Consider the following 15,077-nt stretch of genomic DNA (forward strand, 5'->3'; position numbering starts at 1 on the left):
AAAAAAAAAAAAAGCCAAAAAGACACTATTTTAATTCTTTTTTAAAAAACATAAAATCCAAATATGTAATCTCAAAACTGTATACACCCAGAGTACTTAGAAGGTGTGGGAAGATCTACAGTCCTCAAAGTACCTGGGCAGGAAGATACAACACAGGAAACACACATTTCATCTCCTGTTGAGTCTCCTTCCCAAAAAACCAAAAGTGAATACCTAATTATAAATCCACGGAAACTCTACTAGACTTGTATGTACAGCTGTGAAAATCTCAAGTCTAATATGTTGTATCCCATACTCTATATTTAATCCATTTATAAGAGCGCCTGTTATTGGTTAGGGCTTCTCAGCCCTGAGATACAGTAGTGAGCAAAGCAGATAATTATACCTGCCATAATGAAGTTTATATGGAGTATATATTTCTTAAATGTGTTTTTTTCTTAAATGTGTTTTTTCCCTTAAATGTGTTTTTTCCCAGCTTTACTGAAGTATACTTGGAAAATAAAAATTTTATATATTTACAGTCTACAACTTGATATTTTCATATACATATACACTGTGGAATAATTGCCAAAATCAAACTAACATATCTATCATCTCACATAGTTACGGTTGGTTTGTTTTGCGGGGGATGACAGGAACACTTAAGATCAACTCTCTTAGCAAGTTTCAGATATATGATAGAAAAAAGACCATATTTTAAATAATAAAAGATTCTGATGAGTCAAACAGTATAATAACTCAGAATTCATAAAGTCATCTCTAGATTGAACAATGCAAAAGTCAGTGGTCACACTAGTAACCAGTTTTGATGGAGTACTGGAAATTAAGACCTGAAGCAGACTTAAGAGGAAATATAAGCAGATAAAGTGGAGACAATGAATATGGAAAAAATCTTTATAGAAAAGTCATTATAAAGACTAGTAGAAAATGGATAACATTTGCAAAGGGAAATGGGGTTAAGAGGATATATATATGTGTGTGTGTATATATATATATAATTTATTTTATTTTTAGGTTATAGCTTACTGTAACCTCAAACTCCTGGGCTCAGGCCACCCTCCCACTTTGGCCTCCCAAAGCACTAGGATTACAGATGTGAGCCACCATACCTAGCCCAAACCCAAAAATCCTTTATAGAAAAAAATTGCTAAACCCTGCTGTAGAACATCTGAAAAAATACAGAGAAATAGAACATCTAAAAAAATACAGAAAAATCGCATGAAGAAAACAGCTATCCATATCTCACCCTCAATGATGTAGGTTGACTGTAATTTTACCATTCTCATGGCTAAATATTTTGAAAATCTCTGACTATTTCCTAAGGATAAGTTCTTTGAAGTGGAATTCCTAAGCCAATGAGTGTGAGTGGCTTTTTGAACCTTGGTACTTAGCACAGAATTTCGTTTCAGCCTGCATTTCTGTCAATGCCTGTACCTTGCTAACATTAAACAAGCAAACAATAATTCCTTTTCTAATGGATTTGGTTTTGTTTTCATGGATTCAGGGGCAGGTTCAAGGTGGTGGTCTGTGTCCTGTCTGCAGTTACGACGTGCCTGGCATTTGTCAAGCCTGCCATCAACAACATCTCTCTGATGACCCTGGGAGTTCCTTGCACTGCACTGCTCATCGCAGAGCTAAAGAGGTAGGTGCCGTCATTCCTGCCTACGCTTTAGCTCTCCCTGTGCTAGGAAAACACCAGCTCAGGGCTTCTTTGCTGTCCTGCAGCCGAAGAAGAGTTTTATTCCTCATGAAGAGTTAGTTGCTGGCTGTTGGATGGAAGCAGGTTTGATGGTTTGGTTCAAAATGCTAATAATCTCATTTTTAGTAAGAGGGGAGCAGCTGTTTTGCAGATGCAGTGCATCCTACTGATCACAAGCTAGCTTACCAGGACCATCTCAGCGCCTAGACCAGGCTGTCTAGACTTAATTCTGTAGAAAAGAAAAGTCCTAGAGAGGTTATTGCATTCACACACAGAAGGAAAAAGAGAAAGGGGGCAGGGAAAATGAGTTTGTATCTATAAGAAAATATGCACATCAGGTGGACTGCAGTTGACTATGATACTTTCTTTGAGGCTTAGTGTCTCATTTACAATCTATTAGGCAAAGGTTTTGCTCTTTGCACTAGCATTTTCCTTTGGGAACTTGTGTACTCAGAATTCAGGTTGATATCCAGAAACATTTTCGTTTAGCGCTTCTTGGTACATCATTGTCCTCTTCTAGACCCAACTGAAGTACATCTAATCACTGCCCTTATTTTAATGCTCTTTGAAAACACTTCTTTTTATTTCCAGCCATTTAAAAAATGCTTTTTTTTTTTTTTTTGAGCAAGATACTTGCCTTGAAGCCCTGGGGGGAGGCCAGGGGGGCAATCTCGGCTCACCACAACCTCTGCCTTCTGGGTTCAAGTGATTCTCCTGCCTCAGCCTCCCGAGGAGCTGGTACTACAGGTACGTGCCACCACGCCCAGTATTTTTTTTGTATTTTCAGTAGAGATGGGGTTTCGCCATGTTGGCCAGTCTGGTCTTGAAGTTGGGGTGAGGGTAGAGTTAGAGCGGGGATGTAGGGAGGTGGTAGGGGAGACAGAAAAGGGAATGACTACTAATAAGTAAGGGCTTCGTATTTGAGTGTTGGAAAAACTATAATATAAGATTGTGGTAATGGGTTGAAGATACCAAAACACACTGACCTGTACATTTTTTTTTTTTTTTAAGATGGAGTCTCACTCTGTCGCCCAAGCTAGAGTGCAGTGGCACAATGCTTACTGCAACCGCCACCTCTTGGGTTCAAGCAATTTTCCTGCCTCAGCCTCCTGAGTAGCTGGGACTACAGGCACCTACTAACATGCCTGGCCAATTTTTTGCATTTTAGTAGAGACAGGGTTTCACCATGTTGCTCAGGGTTGTCTCGAACTCCTGAGCTCAGGCAGTCTGCCTGCCTTGGCCTCCCAAAGTGCTAGGATTACAGGCGTGAGCCACCGCACCTGACTTGAACTGTACACTTTAAATAGGGGAATTTTATGATATGTGAAGTATACCCCAATAAAGCTATAAACAAAGCTATAAACAAAACAAAAACCCTCAGAACCTGCCCAGGTGATTCTGCGTGGTGGAATCATGCCTGGCCAACATGGTGAAACCCCATGTCTGCTAAAAACACAAAAAATTAGCTGGGTGTGGTGGCAGACGCCTGTAATCCCAGCTACTCAGGAGGCTGAGGCAGGAGAATCACTTGAATCCAGGAGGCAGAGGTTGTGGTGCGTGGAGATCACGCCATTGCACTCCAGCCTGGGCAACACAGCAAGACTCCATCTCAAAAAAAAAAGCTCCCTCTATTCCTCACCTCTCATTTACTCATTTGCTCTTCAACTCTTGCCAATCTGGTTTCTGCGCCTACTTCGACACCCAAATCCCTCTCTGTAGGCTATACACCCAGTGATCAGTTTTCAGCCCCCCTGTATCTTATGTGTTATTCTCTCAGCTGCTTGCCCAATTAGTTCTCCTCCCCATGGTTGAAATGTTCTTCGCCATGGCTCCTGTGATAGCACATCCTCCTGGATTTCCCATTACCTCTCGGCAGCTCCTTTTCAGTTTCTTGCGTAGACTGCTACTTTTCTACACAGCTTTGCATGTAGGACTCCCTTAAGGTGCACCCTCAACTCCCTGCTTGCTATGGTCTGAATGTTTGTGTCTCCCCTGAATTCATATGTTGAAATACTAATTAATAAGGTGATGATATTAGGAGGTGGACCTTTTGGAAGGTGATTAAGTCATTGGGGGTAGAGCCCTCATACATGGGATTAGTGCTCTTATAAAAGAGGCCCCAGAGAGCTGCCTGGGCCCTTCTACCATGTGAGGATACAGCGCTAGAAGGTGTGATCTGTAAGGAATGGCCCTCACCGGACACTGATTCTGCTGGCACCTTGATCTCAGACTTCCCAGCCTCCAGAACTATGAGAAACAAATGTCTGTTTTTATCAGCCACCCAGTATACAATGTTTTGTTACAACAGCCTGCATGGATTAAGACACTGTTTTTCTCCCTTTATATGTCCCCCTGAAAGATCTCTTCTACTTCTGTGGCTTTAATTCTCTTACATATGCAGATGACTCCTAAACTTATGTCTCCAACCCAGTCCTTCCTCTTAACTCTACTATTATGTGTCTAGCTGCCTACCTAACCTAATTCCATGTATCTTGGGCATCTCAAATTCAACTTGTCCAAACCCAGATTCCTGATCTGCCTTTTCTAGCTCTGGTTCTGTTCATCATATTTCTAGTTGCAGAAAAGGGGAGCACCATTTACCCAGTTACTCAAGCCTGACATCCTCTTCCTTCCCCACACATGCCATTTGAGCACATTTTTCTTTTTTTTTTGGGACAGACTCCTACTCTGTTACCCAGGCTGGAGTGCAATGGCATGATCTCAGCTCACTACTACCTTTGCCTCCTGAGTTCAAGCGATTCTCCTGCCTTAGCCTCTCAAGTAGCTGAGACCACAGGCACACGCCACCATGCCCGGCTAATTTTTTATATTTTTAGTAGAGATGGGGCTTCACCATGTTAGCCAGGAAGGTCTCGATCTCCTGACCTCATGATCTGCCCTCCTCGGCCTCCCAAAGTGCTGGGATCACAGGCATGCATGAGCCACGCGCCCAGCCCCGAGCACAGTCATTTTTCTACCAGTCGATGTTGCAGTGAAGATGAAGTTCCAGATCCTTGACATGCTCCAGCCTTCCCCTGTGAGCTGATCGCTCCCACAAGAAGCTCCTCTGCCTTCCATCCTCAGCCATTCTGACCTTCTGTGTCTTCCGTGGACCCTGCACCTGTCAGCCCTAGGCCCTTCCTTATTTATGCAGTCCCTTTTTTTGGCCCTCTTGCTTGGTTAACTTCTACTCATCCTTCAGATTGGGCTGAACTATTTATATGCTGTTCCAGGACCCTGAACTTGTTTATTGCACCCATCCTGATTGTAATTAGATTATTTGTATTGTTTTGTTTGGTGTCTGTCCCCTCTGCTGGACATCGACTCCACGTGGGCAGGGATGGGGTCTCTTTGTTCGCTGCTGTGTCCCAGTTACCACACCAGTTCCCAGCCAGGAAAAGAAAAGAAAGAAAAGATGGTTGTTTCCCTACTTTGATAAAATACCCAGACAAAAGGATGCCCTTATCGCTCTTGCACCTCTTTCCTGAATCTTCCCTGGTTATCACCCGTGATGATATTATGTCTGAGCTGAATGTTTCTCACTGCATGCTCGTTTGCTCAGAGGAAATAGAGGAGGAATGGTTTTCTCACTTTCTCTTTCTCTTTAGCCTTTCTTCCTAAGGCTTGTTTCTAGTCATTTCTTGTAATCAGCTTCCTGAGAAGTATTTCCATTGTCTTTTCTGACCTCTCCCTCACACCATGAGAAAACAGAAGTTTATGCTGATTTTGGGTCATGACCTGACACTGAAATTGGTGGTGTTAAGTACGTTGCTGAGTAACTCAGATACATTTATAATATTGTAAAAAATACTTTTTCTGATTATAGGAGTGATTTTATTGTTAAGAAAAATTTGAGAATACAATCAAGGGTCAAGAAGAAAAGAAATGGTAGACATTCCTCTCAAGATTTTTCTATTATAGAATAAGGTCTTGCTGTACATATGATTTTTGTCCCCCACTTTTCACTTCACATTGATATTTTGATAAAAGCCCTGAAAAATGGGAGTGAAACTGAACGGACCACCTCCGGTTAGGTTTGGACAAACCCCGAGTGCAAATAAGGCTAGTCAGCAGCTTTTAGCAGGACCTGCTTCCTCTAGAAGCAGAGAAAGGAAGAGTAACAGACTGCCCTGAGACCAGGCTCTACAGAGCCCGGCTCCTGCCTCATACATGCCAAGCCTGCCCTGTCCCGGTGCTTGCAGTGACTAATGGCCGGACATGCTGCCTCTCAGTTGATACCCTCCATGCAGGACATCTCCAGCACCTTGCTCTCTGTTCTGGTGTGTTCCTTAAGCCAAACTTTCTAGGTTTAATTGCATTGGATGTTCATGGATCCTCATGTCCCAGACTAATTGTCTATATATTTGTTGATATTTGTTCCTGACTATTTTCATTTTATTTTTAAAATTCAAGGCAAGATGCTTATTTATTTTGTATTTTATAGTGCCTAGCATAGAATTTGATGCCCAATCAATACTTTTGTTTTTTTTCTCCGAGATGGGGTCTCGCTCTATCGCCCAGGCTGGAGTGCAGTGGCACTGTCTCAGCTCACTGCAACCTCCGTCTCCTGGGTTCAAGCGATTCTCTTGCCTCAGCCTCCCGAGTAGCTGGGACTACAGATGCATGCCATCATGCCCAGCTAATTTATTGTGTTTTTAAAAATTTAATTTAATTTTAATTTTTTATTTTTTTTTTTATTTTTTTGAGACAGAGTCTTGCTCAGTCGCCCAGGCTGGAGTGCAGTGGCGCGATCTTGGCTCACTGCAAGCTCTGCCTCCCGGGTTCACGCTATTCTCCTGCCTCAGCCTCCAGAGTAGGTAGGACTACAGGTGCCCGCCACCACGCCCAGCTAATTTTTTTTTGTATTTTTAGTAGATACGGAGTTTCACCATGTTAGCCAGGATGGTCTCGATCTCCTGACCTCGTGATCCCCTGGCCTTGGCCTCCCAAAGTGCTGGGATTACAGGTGTGAGCCACTGCGCCCGGCCAATAATCTTAAATAATCTAAAAATAATGTTCTGCCCAAATTACAAATTACCAAATTAGAGTCCAGTTATTCATAATTTTATCCATTAATTCAGGGAGCATTTAACAGTGCCTGGCAGAGTTGCCAGGCATGCAGTATGCATTAGTGAATAGAACAGGGGTAGTTCCTCTTGTCATTGGGCTTCTAGGCTGGTTTGTTTGTTTGTTTGTTTATTTATTGAGATGGAGTCTCACTCTTGAAGCTCAGGCTGGAGCAGTGGCGCGATCTGAGCTCTCTGCAACCTCTGCAACTTGGGTTCAAGCAATTCTCCTGCCTCAGCCTCCCAAGTAGCTGAGATTACAGGCGTGTGCCACCACCCCTGGCTAATTTTTGTATTTTTAGTAGAGATGGGATATCACCACGTTGGCCAGGCTGGTCTCCAACTCCTGACCTCAAGTGATCCACCCATCTTGGCCTCCCAAAGTGCTGAGATTACAGGGGTGAGCCACTGCTCCCGGCCTCTAGGCTAGTTTAATACCAGATGTTACACAGATAATCCATAGTTTCAGCTTGTGATGAGAGTTATGAAGGAACATGGCGGGGTGCCCTGAGAGTGCACTAAGGCAGGGGTGTCGGCTCTTTTGGTTTCCCTGTGCCATATTGGAAGAAAAATTGTCTTAGGCCACACATAAAATATACTAATGATAGCTGATGAGCTAAAAAAAAAAAAGTCACAGAAAAAAATCTCATAATGTTTTAAGAAAGTTTATGAATTTGTGTTGGGCCTCATTCGAAGCTGTCCTGGTCAGCATGCAGCCTGTGGGCCACGGCTTTGGACAAGCTTGCACCACGGGGAGACCTATAGTCTGGCATGGAGTAGCTGGCATGGAGTGTCAGAAGAAGCCTGGAGACTGAGCCCTGGAGAGAAGGAGAGGGTGGGTCAAGGTGAGGAGATGAGCTCTTTTTGAGAGGGAACCAGCCCAAAGGCGAGGCTTTCAAGGTAGAGAGGTGAGCAGAAGTGAGAAATGGAAATTGTTACCTCTTTGTTTTAGCAACTGGGAATGTAAGTCTTCCTGTGTCATGGGCCTCTATTCTTTCTAAAAACTTCAAGGGATGCCTTTAGCCTTCCTACAAGAGTATTTTGGTTTGTTTTTGAGCAGGTCTTTCTGAACCTGTCCCACTTTTATTGATGCTTTCGCTGATGTTTCTGAAAGGCAGCTGGGAAGGGCACTAGCCAGTGAGGCTTTTAACACCTGTCTGTGGATTCAACAAATAGGAATTAAGCTGCTTCTCAATTGCAGATGTTGTGTTGTATTCTGAGTCCTGTAGGAGATCTTGACTGATGCAGGAGTGGTCCCCTCGGGGAAGAAGGACCCTCAGCCACCAGCTGCCTCCAGGCATTCCTCCCCAGGGATAGAAGTCACCCACTTTATGAGCAAGACTTTAACAAGGAAAGAAGACAGCAATTGAAATTTTCGTTGAGCTGTTAGGATTTGTTTCAGAAAACCATTTTGTCCCAGTGTGTATAATAACTTATTCTTTCATTCTACACATGTTGTGTGCCTTCTGTGTCTGGCATGTTTCCAGGTGCTGGGATACGGCAGTAAACAGCTTCCATGTCAGTGGATAAACATACACTGGAAACATATAAGTGAAACACAGCGGGTGTCAGGGAGGTTATAATCACTACCGAGAAAATTAAAGGAGGGAAGGAGGCCTTAGGGAGAGTCACTTGGGAGGTGGAGACAGGTGTTGCAATTGTTAAAAATAGCATCAGGAAAAGGCTTACTGAGTGACATTTGAGCAAAGATTTGTATCTAGGGGAAGAGCATTCCAGGCAAGAGGGCACAGTGTGTGCTATGGTCTTGCAGGAACATGTTTGGGATATTTGCGGAACAGCACAAATCCCGCAGTGGCTTGAGTACAGGCAGTGAGAGGGAAGAGTACCTAAGAGAGGAGGTGAGGGGGAAGAGGGAAGATCATGCATCCAAGGCCTTGTGGCCGCTGTGAATACTTTGGCTTTCCCTCTGGTTAAACCGGAAGATGCTGGAGGCTGTTAAATTGGCTACTGTAAGGGCAAGGGTGGAAGGAGACTGATGAGATGGCGGTAGCGTGGATCTAGAAGGAGGTGTTGGAAAAAGGTCAGGTTTGAGATATTTTGAAGGGAGAGCTGATGGACTGGATGTGGGCTGTCTGAGGAGGAGAAGGACTGGGAGAGCAATAGGTTATGGACTTGTTAAATTTAGATCCATATTAGGGTGCTCATGTCAAAAACGTAGTTGGGTGTATGAGTCTGGAGTCAGGCGAGAAGCCTGGGTGGGAAGGGTGTCTGTAAGCCATCTGTGTACATATGGTATTTACATCCATGAGACTGTGGAGTGACTGTGTGTTGGGTAAGAACTTCAGTGCCAAGGGTTTGTGGGCATGAGAGGAACCAGCGAAGGAGACAGAGGAAAGGTGGCCGGCGAGGTGGTAGAGACCAGTTCTGACGGTGAGTGACCTTCTGGACCCCCATGCAGATGTGACAACGTGCGTGTGTTTAAGCTGGGCCTCTTCTCGGGCCTCTGGTGGACCCTGGCCCTGTTCTGCTGGATCAGTGACCGAGCTTTCTGCGAGCTGCTGTCGTCCTTCAACTTCCCCTACCTGCACTGCGTGTGGTAAGCCCCTGCTAATGGGGAGGTGGCTGGGGACAGGTGTGTTTGCGCTTGCTCTTGGGCTCTGTTCACCCTGCAGGTGGTGCACAGGTGTCCTGGGGGTTGCTGGCTTCCTTCTCTCCTCAGGTGGACTGTCAGATGGTTCAGAAGCCACTGAAAGTTCACTTTGTAAAAAGCTGAATTGACTCCAGGGAGCAGGCTTAGCTGGAACAAAAGGCCTGATTGTCATGCTTAGGTCTGCAGTTTCTTACCTCTAACTCCATCATTAAAGCCTAAAGGAGCCTGAGAACTGAACCTGTAACCTGAGCTCTAGCTAGGTGTTAGGGGAGGGGAGAGGTAGGGGAAAGCTGGGGAAAGAGGTGATGTGAGGGCTGGGAGTGTCCTCAGTAGGAACCCCACCTTTAGGGCCTGAGTGACCAAGTGAAAGGAGGGGCCGCACAGGCCATTTAGGGACATTCTCTTCCATTATTTCTCTAAGTGGATACAGAAGACCAGAGAGCTAAAGTGAATTGTTTAATATCACCCACCTGTTTCTGTAGAAAACAGCCTTGGAGTTCAATAATAGCAAGTTGGAGCATCTATACTTTGGAATGCTCAGGATACACTAAGTTAAAAAAAAAAAAGTGGGTTACAAAATACAGGCAGAATCCGATTCTGAGAAAGCTGGGGGAAATCAGAGTGGCTTTCTTCCTAGAACTGCTTCAGCCTCAAACCCAGAGTGATCTTTCCTTTCTCTCCTCCAGGACTTCTGATTGCAAAAGATCACGAGGAGGAGAAATCTGCTGTAGATTATCCCCTATAGATAGAGGGAACCCAGGAAGGAATTCTAGTGGTGAAGAAATGGAAAAACTTTGTTAGATCTAGATTCAGGAAAAGGTTGACTTCTATCCAGAGATGGGCTAAAGATACACAATTTGATAGCATTCACTTACGTTCCCTTGCTCATGCGAACTTCTATATGTTTACCATGAGACCCACCCTACTCTAAATTTAAGACTTGGGGACTTCAAGGAGTATTTGCAAAAGACAAAACTCAAACAGCACAAGTTGGAGTTTACAGTCTTAGGATCCATTGTTCAACATTTTTTAGATTTCAACCTCAGCTAATACTAGCGAATTTATATACTTTATATATTTGTTGAATTGTAATTTCCAGATAACAAAACACACAGATTTTATGTGTATATTGTGAATTTTGAGAAACGTGTACACTAGGTAAATGACCTCATTCAAGATGGTCATTTTTATCTATCTAAGTCCCCTTGTCACACTAGTGATTTAAGTCAAATTCAAAATTTAAACTATGTAATAATGTTGACTCAAACTTAATTTGTTTCTGAATTTGGTGTTATTTCTGCCTTTTCAAAGTTGAACCATCTTTTCTTTCTAGTTGTAAAATGACATATATGTTTTTTATAACAAATTTAAACAACAAAGAAGTATAGAAAGAATGGCTCTTATAATTCTATGCCCCAAAGAAACATAATTGTTAACAGTCTGACATATATCCATTGAGATTTTATATGTACACACACACACATATATATATCTACTTAAAAAATAGAATCGTTCTATACATGATGCAAACTTTTTTTTTTTTTTTTTTTTGAGACAAAGTCTTGCTCCGTTGCCCAGGCTGGAGTGCAGTGGGGCGATCTCGGCTCACTGCAATCTCTGTCTCCCGGACTGAAAGTGATTCTCCCACTTCACCCCTGCAGGGAGCTGGAACTAAAGGTGTATGCCACTGCACTAGGCTAATTTATTTTGAATTTTTCTGTAGAGATGGGTTTTTGCCATGTTGCCCAGCCTTGTCAGAAACTCCTGGGCTCAAGCAGTCCACCTGCCTTGGGCTCCCAAAGTGCTAGGATTACAGGCATGAGCCATTGAGCCCAGCCCCAATTTTTTTTTTTTTTTAACCAAACAAATACTTAAATCTATACTGCATAGATCTAATGCTATACAGACGTCATTGCATACCAATACATACATATAAAATCTTCATTATTTTGTCTAATTAATACTTCATAATATGGATGCTTTATAATTTATTTAACCAGCCTCTCTCTGATAATGGACATTGAGGTTATTTCTAATTTTCCACTTTTGCAAACACTTTTATAATGAACACCTAGATTGATTTGAGTTTCTGAATATTTTCATATTAAATTAATAATATATATTGCCAAATCCAGAGAAACTGTACCATTAACACTGTTTACTGAAGTCTGTAAGAGAGCATCTTTTACCCACACTTTCACATATACTGGAAACTTAAATCCCCATTAACCTGATTGAGAAAAATTATATTTTGTTTTTATTACTATGTCTTTTAACAAAATTAGTATTTTTGTTGGGCATCTTTTCAGATGTAAATTTGTGACGTGTATTTCCCCTTTTAATTTTCTTTGGTCTATTGAGTGTTTCTATTTTTAAAAGTTTATATCGGCCGGATGCGGTGGCTCATGTCTGTAATCCCAGCACTGTGGGAGGCCGAAGTGGGTGGATCACAAGGTCAGGAGATCGAGACCATCCTGGCTAACACGTCTCTACTAAAAATACAAAAAATTAGCTGGGTGTGGTGGCATTTCCTTGTAGTCCCAGCTACTTGGGAGGCTTAGGCAGGAGAATCGCTTGAACCCGGGAGGCAGAGATTGCAGTGAACCAAGATTGCACCACTGCACTCTAGCCTGGGCAACAGAGTGAGACTCCGTCTCAAAAAAAAAAAAAAAAGTTTAGATCCAGCATCTAGGCTTGGCACATAGTAGACAGTCATTACTATGTGCCACTTATGCATATTTGCAACATTTTCACAAGTGCAGAGAATAATACATTGAGCCCCCATATAGGCAACACCCAGATTCCATAAATATCAACATGAGGCCAATCTTGTTCATACCATTCTCACCTGCTTCCCACCTTGACCCTGATTAATTTCTTTAGTGTTCTTTGTATGTAAGGGTTTAAACTTTGTCATGTGCTGCAAATATTCCCTGCCCCCCACCGCAGTTTCCTGTTTGTCTTTCAGTATGTTAATATTTTTGTGCCATAATGGTTTCAAACTTTCATGTTGTCACATCTGTTAATCTTTTCTTTAGAGTTTCTGGATTTTGTGTAATTTTTAAAAAGACCCCCTCCCTACCACCATCAAAATTTATAAAAATACTGTCTTTGGGCTGAGCGCAGTGGCTCACACCTGTAATCCCAGCATCTTGGGAGGCCAAGGCACGTGGATCACCTGAGGTCAGGAGTTCGAGACCGCCCTGGCCAGTGTGGTGAAACCCCCTCTCTACTAAAAATACAAAAATTAGCTAGCTGGGCCTGGTGACAGGCACCTGTAATCCCAGCTACTTGGGAGGCTGAGGCAGGAGAACTGCTTGAACCTGGGAGGCAGAGGTTGCAGTGAGCCAAGATTGCACTACTGCACTTCAGCCTGGGTGACATCTAAAAAAAAAAAAAAGAAAGGATTATATGCTTTTAAATGGTCTATTGTTTGATAAAGATTAATATTAAATTAAAACTTTTCACAGGTACAGTGAGGATAAATTTTTTTGTTTGTTTGTTTTTGAGACAGAGTCTTGCTCTGTCGCCCAGGCTGGACTGCAATGGTGTGATCTCAGCTCACTGCAAGCTCCGCCTCCAGGTTCATGCCATTCTCCTGCCTCAGCCTCCCGATTAACTGGGACTACAGGCGCCCACCACCATGCCCGGCTAATTTTTTTAATTATTATTTTTAGTAGAGACGGGGTTTCACCTTGTTAGCCAGGATGGTCTCGCTCTCTTGACCTCGTGATCCACCTGCCTTGGCCTCCAAAAGTACTGGGATTAGAGGCGTGAGCCACCGCGCCCGGCCCCAGTGAGGATAAATTTTTTAAAATTTCCACTAAACTGCAAAAGTGGCTTAATCAACATAAAATTATTCCTGATGAAGGACATAAAATATCTGTAACCAATTGTTAAAGTGAGAAGGTGGGATCTAATCAGATGTGCTCAGTTACTTCTGTCTTAGCACCTCTGTTGTAAATCCTTGGGCCTCAGTTTTCTTGTTTGAGGCCCAAAGGCATTTATTTGCACATTTGTTCCTATTATCCAGTAGCAATATTTTAGAACATTCTAAAATGGGTCCCAAATTGCTGAAGATTTATCATCCTGCTGTTCCAGGGATTGTTGGTAATCTTCATCTTTTCCTAATTAGAAGAGGCCCCTGGGCTGCAAGTACAGTCAGCAAGGTGGGTGGTTACACTGGAAGAAGGAGCAGGCTGAACTCAGGCCAGCGGAGTCTTCATGCTCATCAGGTTCTCACCTCTTGTCTCCCTCTGCAGGCACATCCTCATATGCCTTGCTGCCTACCTGGGCTGTGTATGCTTTGCCTACTTTGATGCTGCCTCAGAGATTCCTGAGCAAGGCCCTGTCATCAAGTTCTGGCCCAGCGAGAAATGGGCCTTCATTGGTGTCCCCTACGTGTCCCTTCTGTGTGCCAACAAGAAATCATCAGTCAAGATCACGTGATGGCAAGGTGGTGGCTGGCTTCTCTGCTTATCGCCCCTCATGCAGTGGGCTTCCTTTGCTAGGAAGACAGCCAAGGGATTTCGAAGAGTTGGGATGTGGGCTATCTTTTCAAAAATCTGTTTGCTGAGGCTCTCACTAATATGTCTGTGGACCACCAGGATTCCCCTGTGCAAGGGGAAAAGTGTCTATTCCTTTCCCAAAGACGGAAAATGGAGGGCTTAGGGACACTAGATGCATCTTTCTCAGCATCGCTTCCAGATGCATGACTTGTTGGGCTGCGTCCTTAATGGCCATGGCAGAGCAGTCCCTTGGGGGATCCAGCCCTGTACAGTGCATCTTGTCCTGGAGAAAGCTGGCCTGCTCCAGACCCCACCATTCCCAGGCACCCTTGGAGTGGACTCTACTGATGACAGACAGACCCTCTCACAGACAAGACCCTCTGACTCTCTGGTGGAAGATGCCAGAGATTTTCCTTTGGGGTAATTGTCCTTAAACAAAACCAAACAGATGAAACACACACAGGACTTGTGGCTAAAAAAGGCTAGTTTTTCACTTGCATTTCTCAACTAACATGCATCTGTGAATCCTTTTACTACTACCTCTGTGGAGAGATGGAGAGACTTCAGATAAAGGTGAAGCTAACGCGTAAAACCCTCTCTGCCAAAACCTACACTCCACTGTAGGCCATTCTTGAAGATGAGCACAGTTTTTAAATATTGACATCATTTCCGCTTCCCCCTCCCACCCCAGCTCAGCAGCCTCAAATCCACAGAGAAGAAGAATTATGGCATGAACATTCCCACAGACCCACCGTCTTTAAGACTTGACCTCCATAAGTTTACCAAAGGGCTCCTCACAATTGTGGTGGGGGTTCTGGTTCAAAATTTGGAGCACACATGAAGTTTTTGGAAACTTTTTCTCATTTAAAGTCTCCAGTATGCTGTACTATTCTGGAAATTACCTTCAAGAATCTCACTTCTTGTTTCTGTTGTGTTTTCTGTGGGCATCATGTTATTCACTCTTGCGGTAGAAGGTGCTTTCTGGGTTTCCCAGAGTATCCAACGGCTCACTTTTCTCAAGTGCTGGCAGTAACTATGCACTCACGGGCTAGTTTGGGCCGCTGATGCAGCAGTGCAAATCTGTCGCCTTCTGAATTTTTCTCACCTAATGTGACATTGGCTACAATGAATCTTCTCTTCATCGGACTGAATGCAAGATTCAAGAACTGTCTTCAAGGTGCATGGTGGGAATT

General features: G+C 43.5%; 1 protein-coding gene across 1 annotated transcript in view; it reads left to right on the forward strand.

The window, feature by feature from the left end:
* ACER2 (alkaline ceramidase 2) overlaps positions 1-13,960 on the forward strand; it is a 39,037-nt gene extending 25,077 nt beyond the window's left edge. Inside the window, exons 4-6 of the mRNA XM_011992663.1 lie at positions 1,505-1,642; positions 9,185-9,322; positions 13,639-13,960. Coding sequence (XP_011848053.1) covers positions 1,505-1,642; positions 9,185-9,322; positions 13,639-13,825 — 463 coding nt within the window. The 3' untranslated portion in view covers positions 13,826-13,960. The remainder of the gene's footprint in view (positions 1-1,504; positions 1,643-9,184; positions 9,323-13,638) is intronic.
* Positions 13,961-15,077: the final 1,117 nt, after the last annotated feature.

The sequence above is a fragment of the Mandrillus leucophaeus genome, unplaced genomic scaffold (assembly GCF_000951045.1).
Source record: "Mandrillus leucophaeus isolate KB7577 unplaced genomic scaffold, Mleu.le_1.0 Scaffold415, whole genome shotgun sequence".
NCBI classification, from domain to species: domain Eukaryota; kingdom Metazoa; phylum Chordata; class Mammalia; order Primates; family Cercopithecidae; genus Mandrillus; species Mandrillus leucophaeus.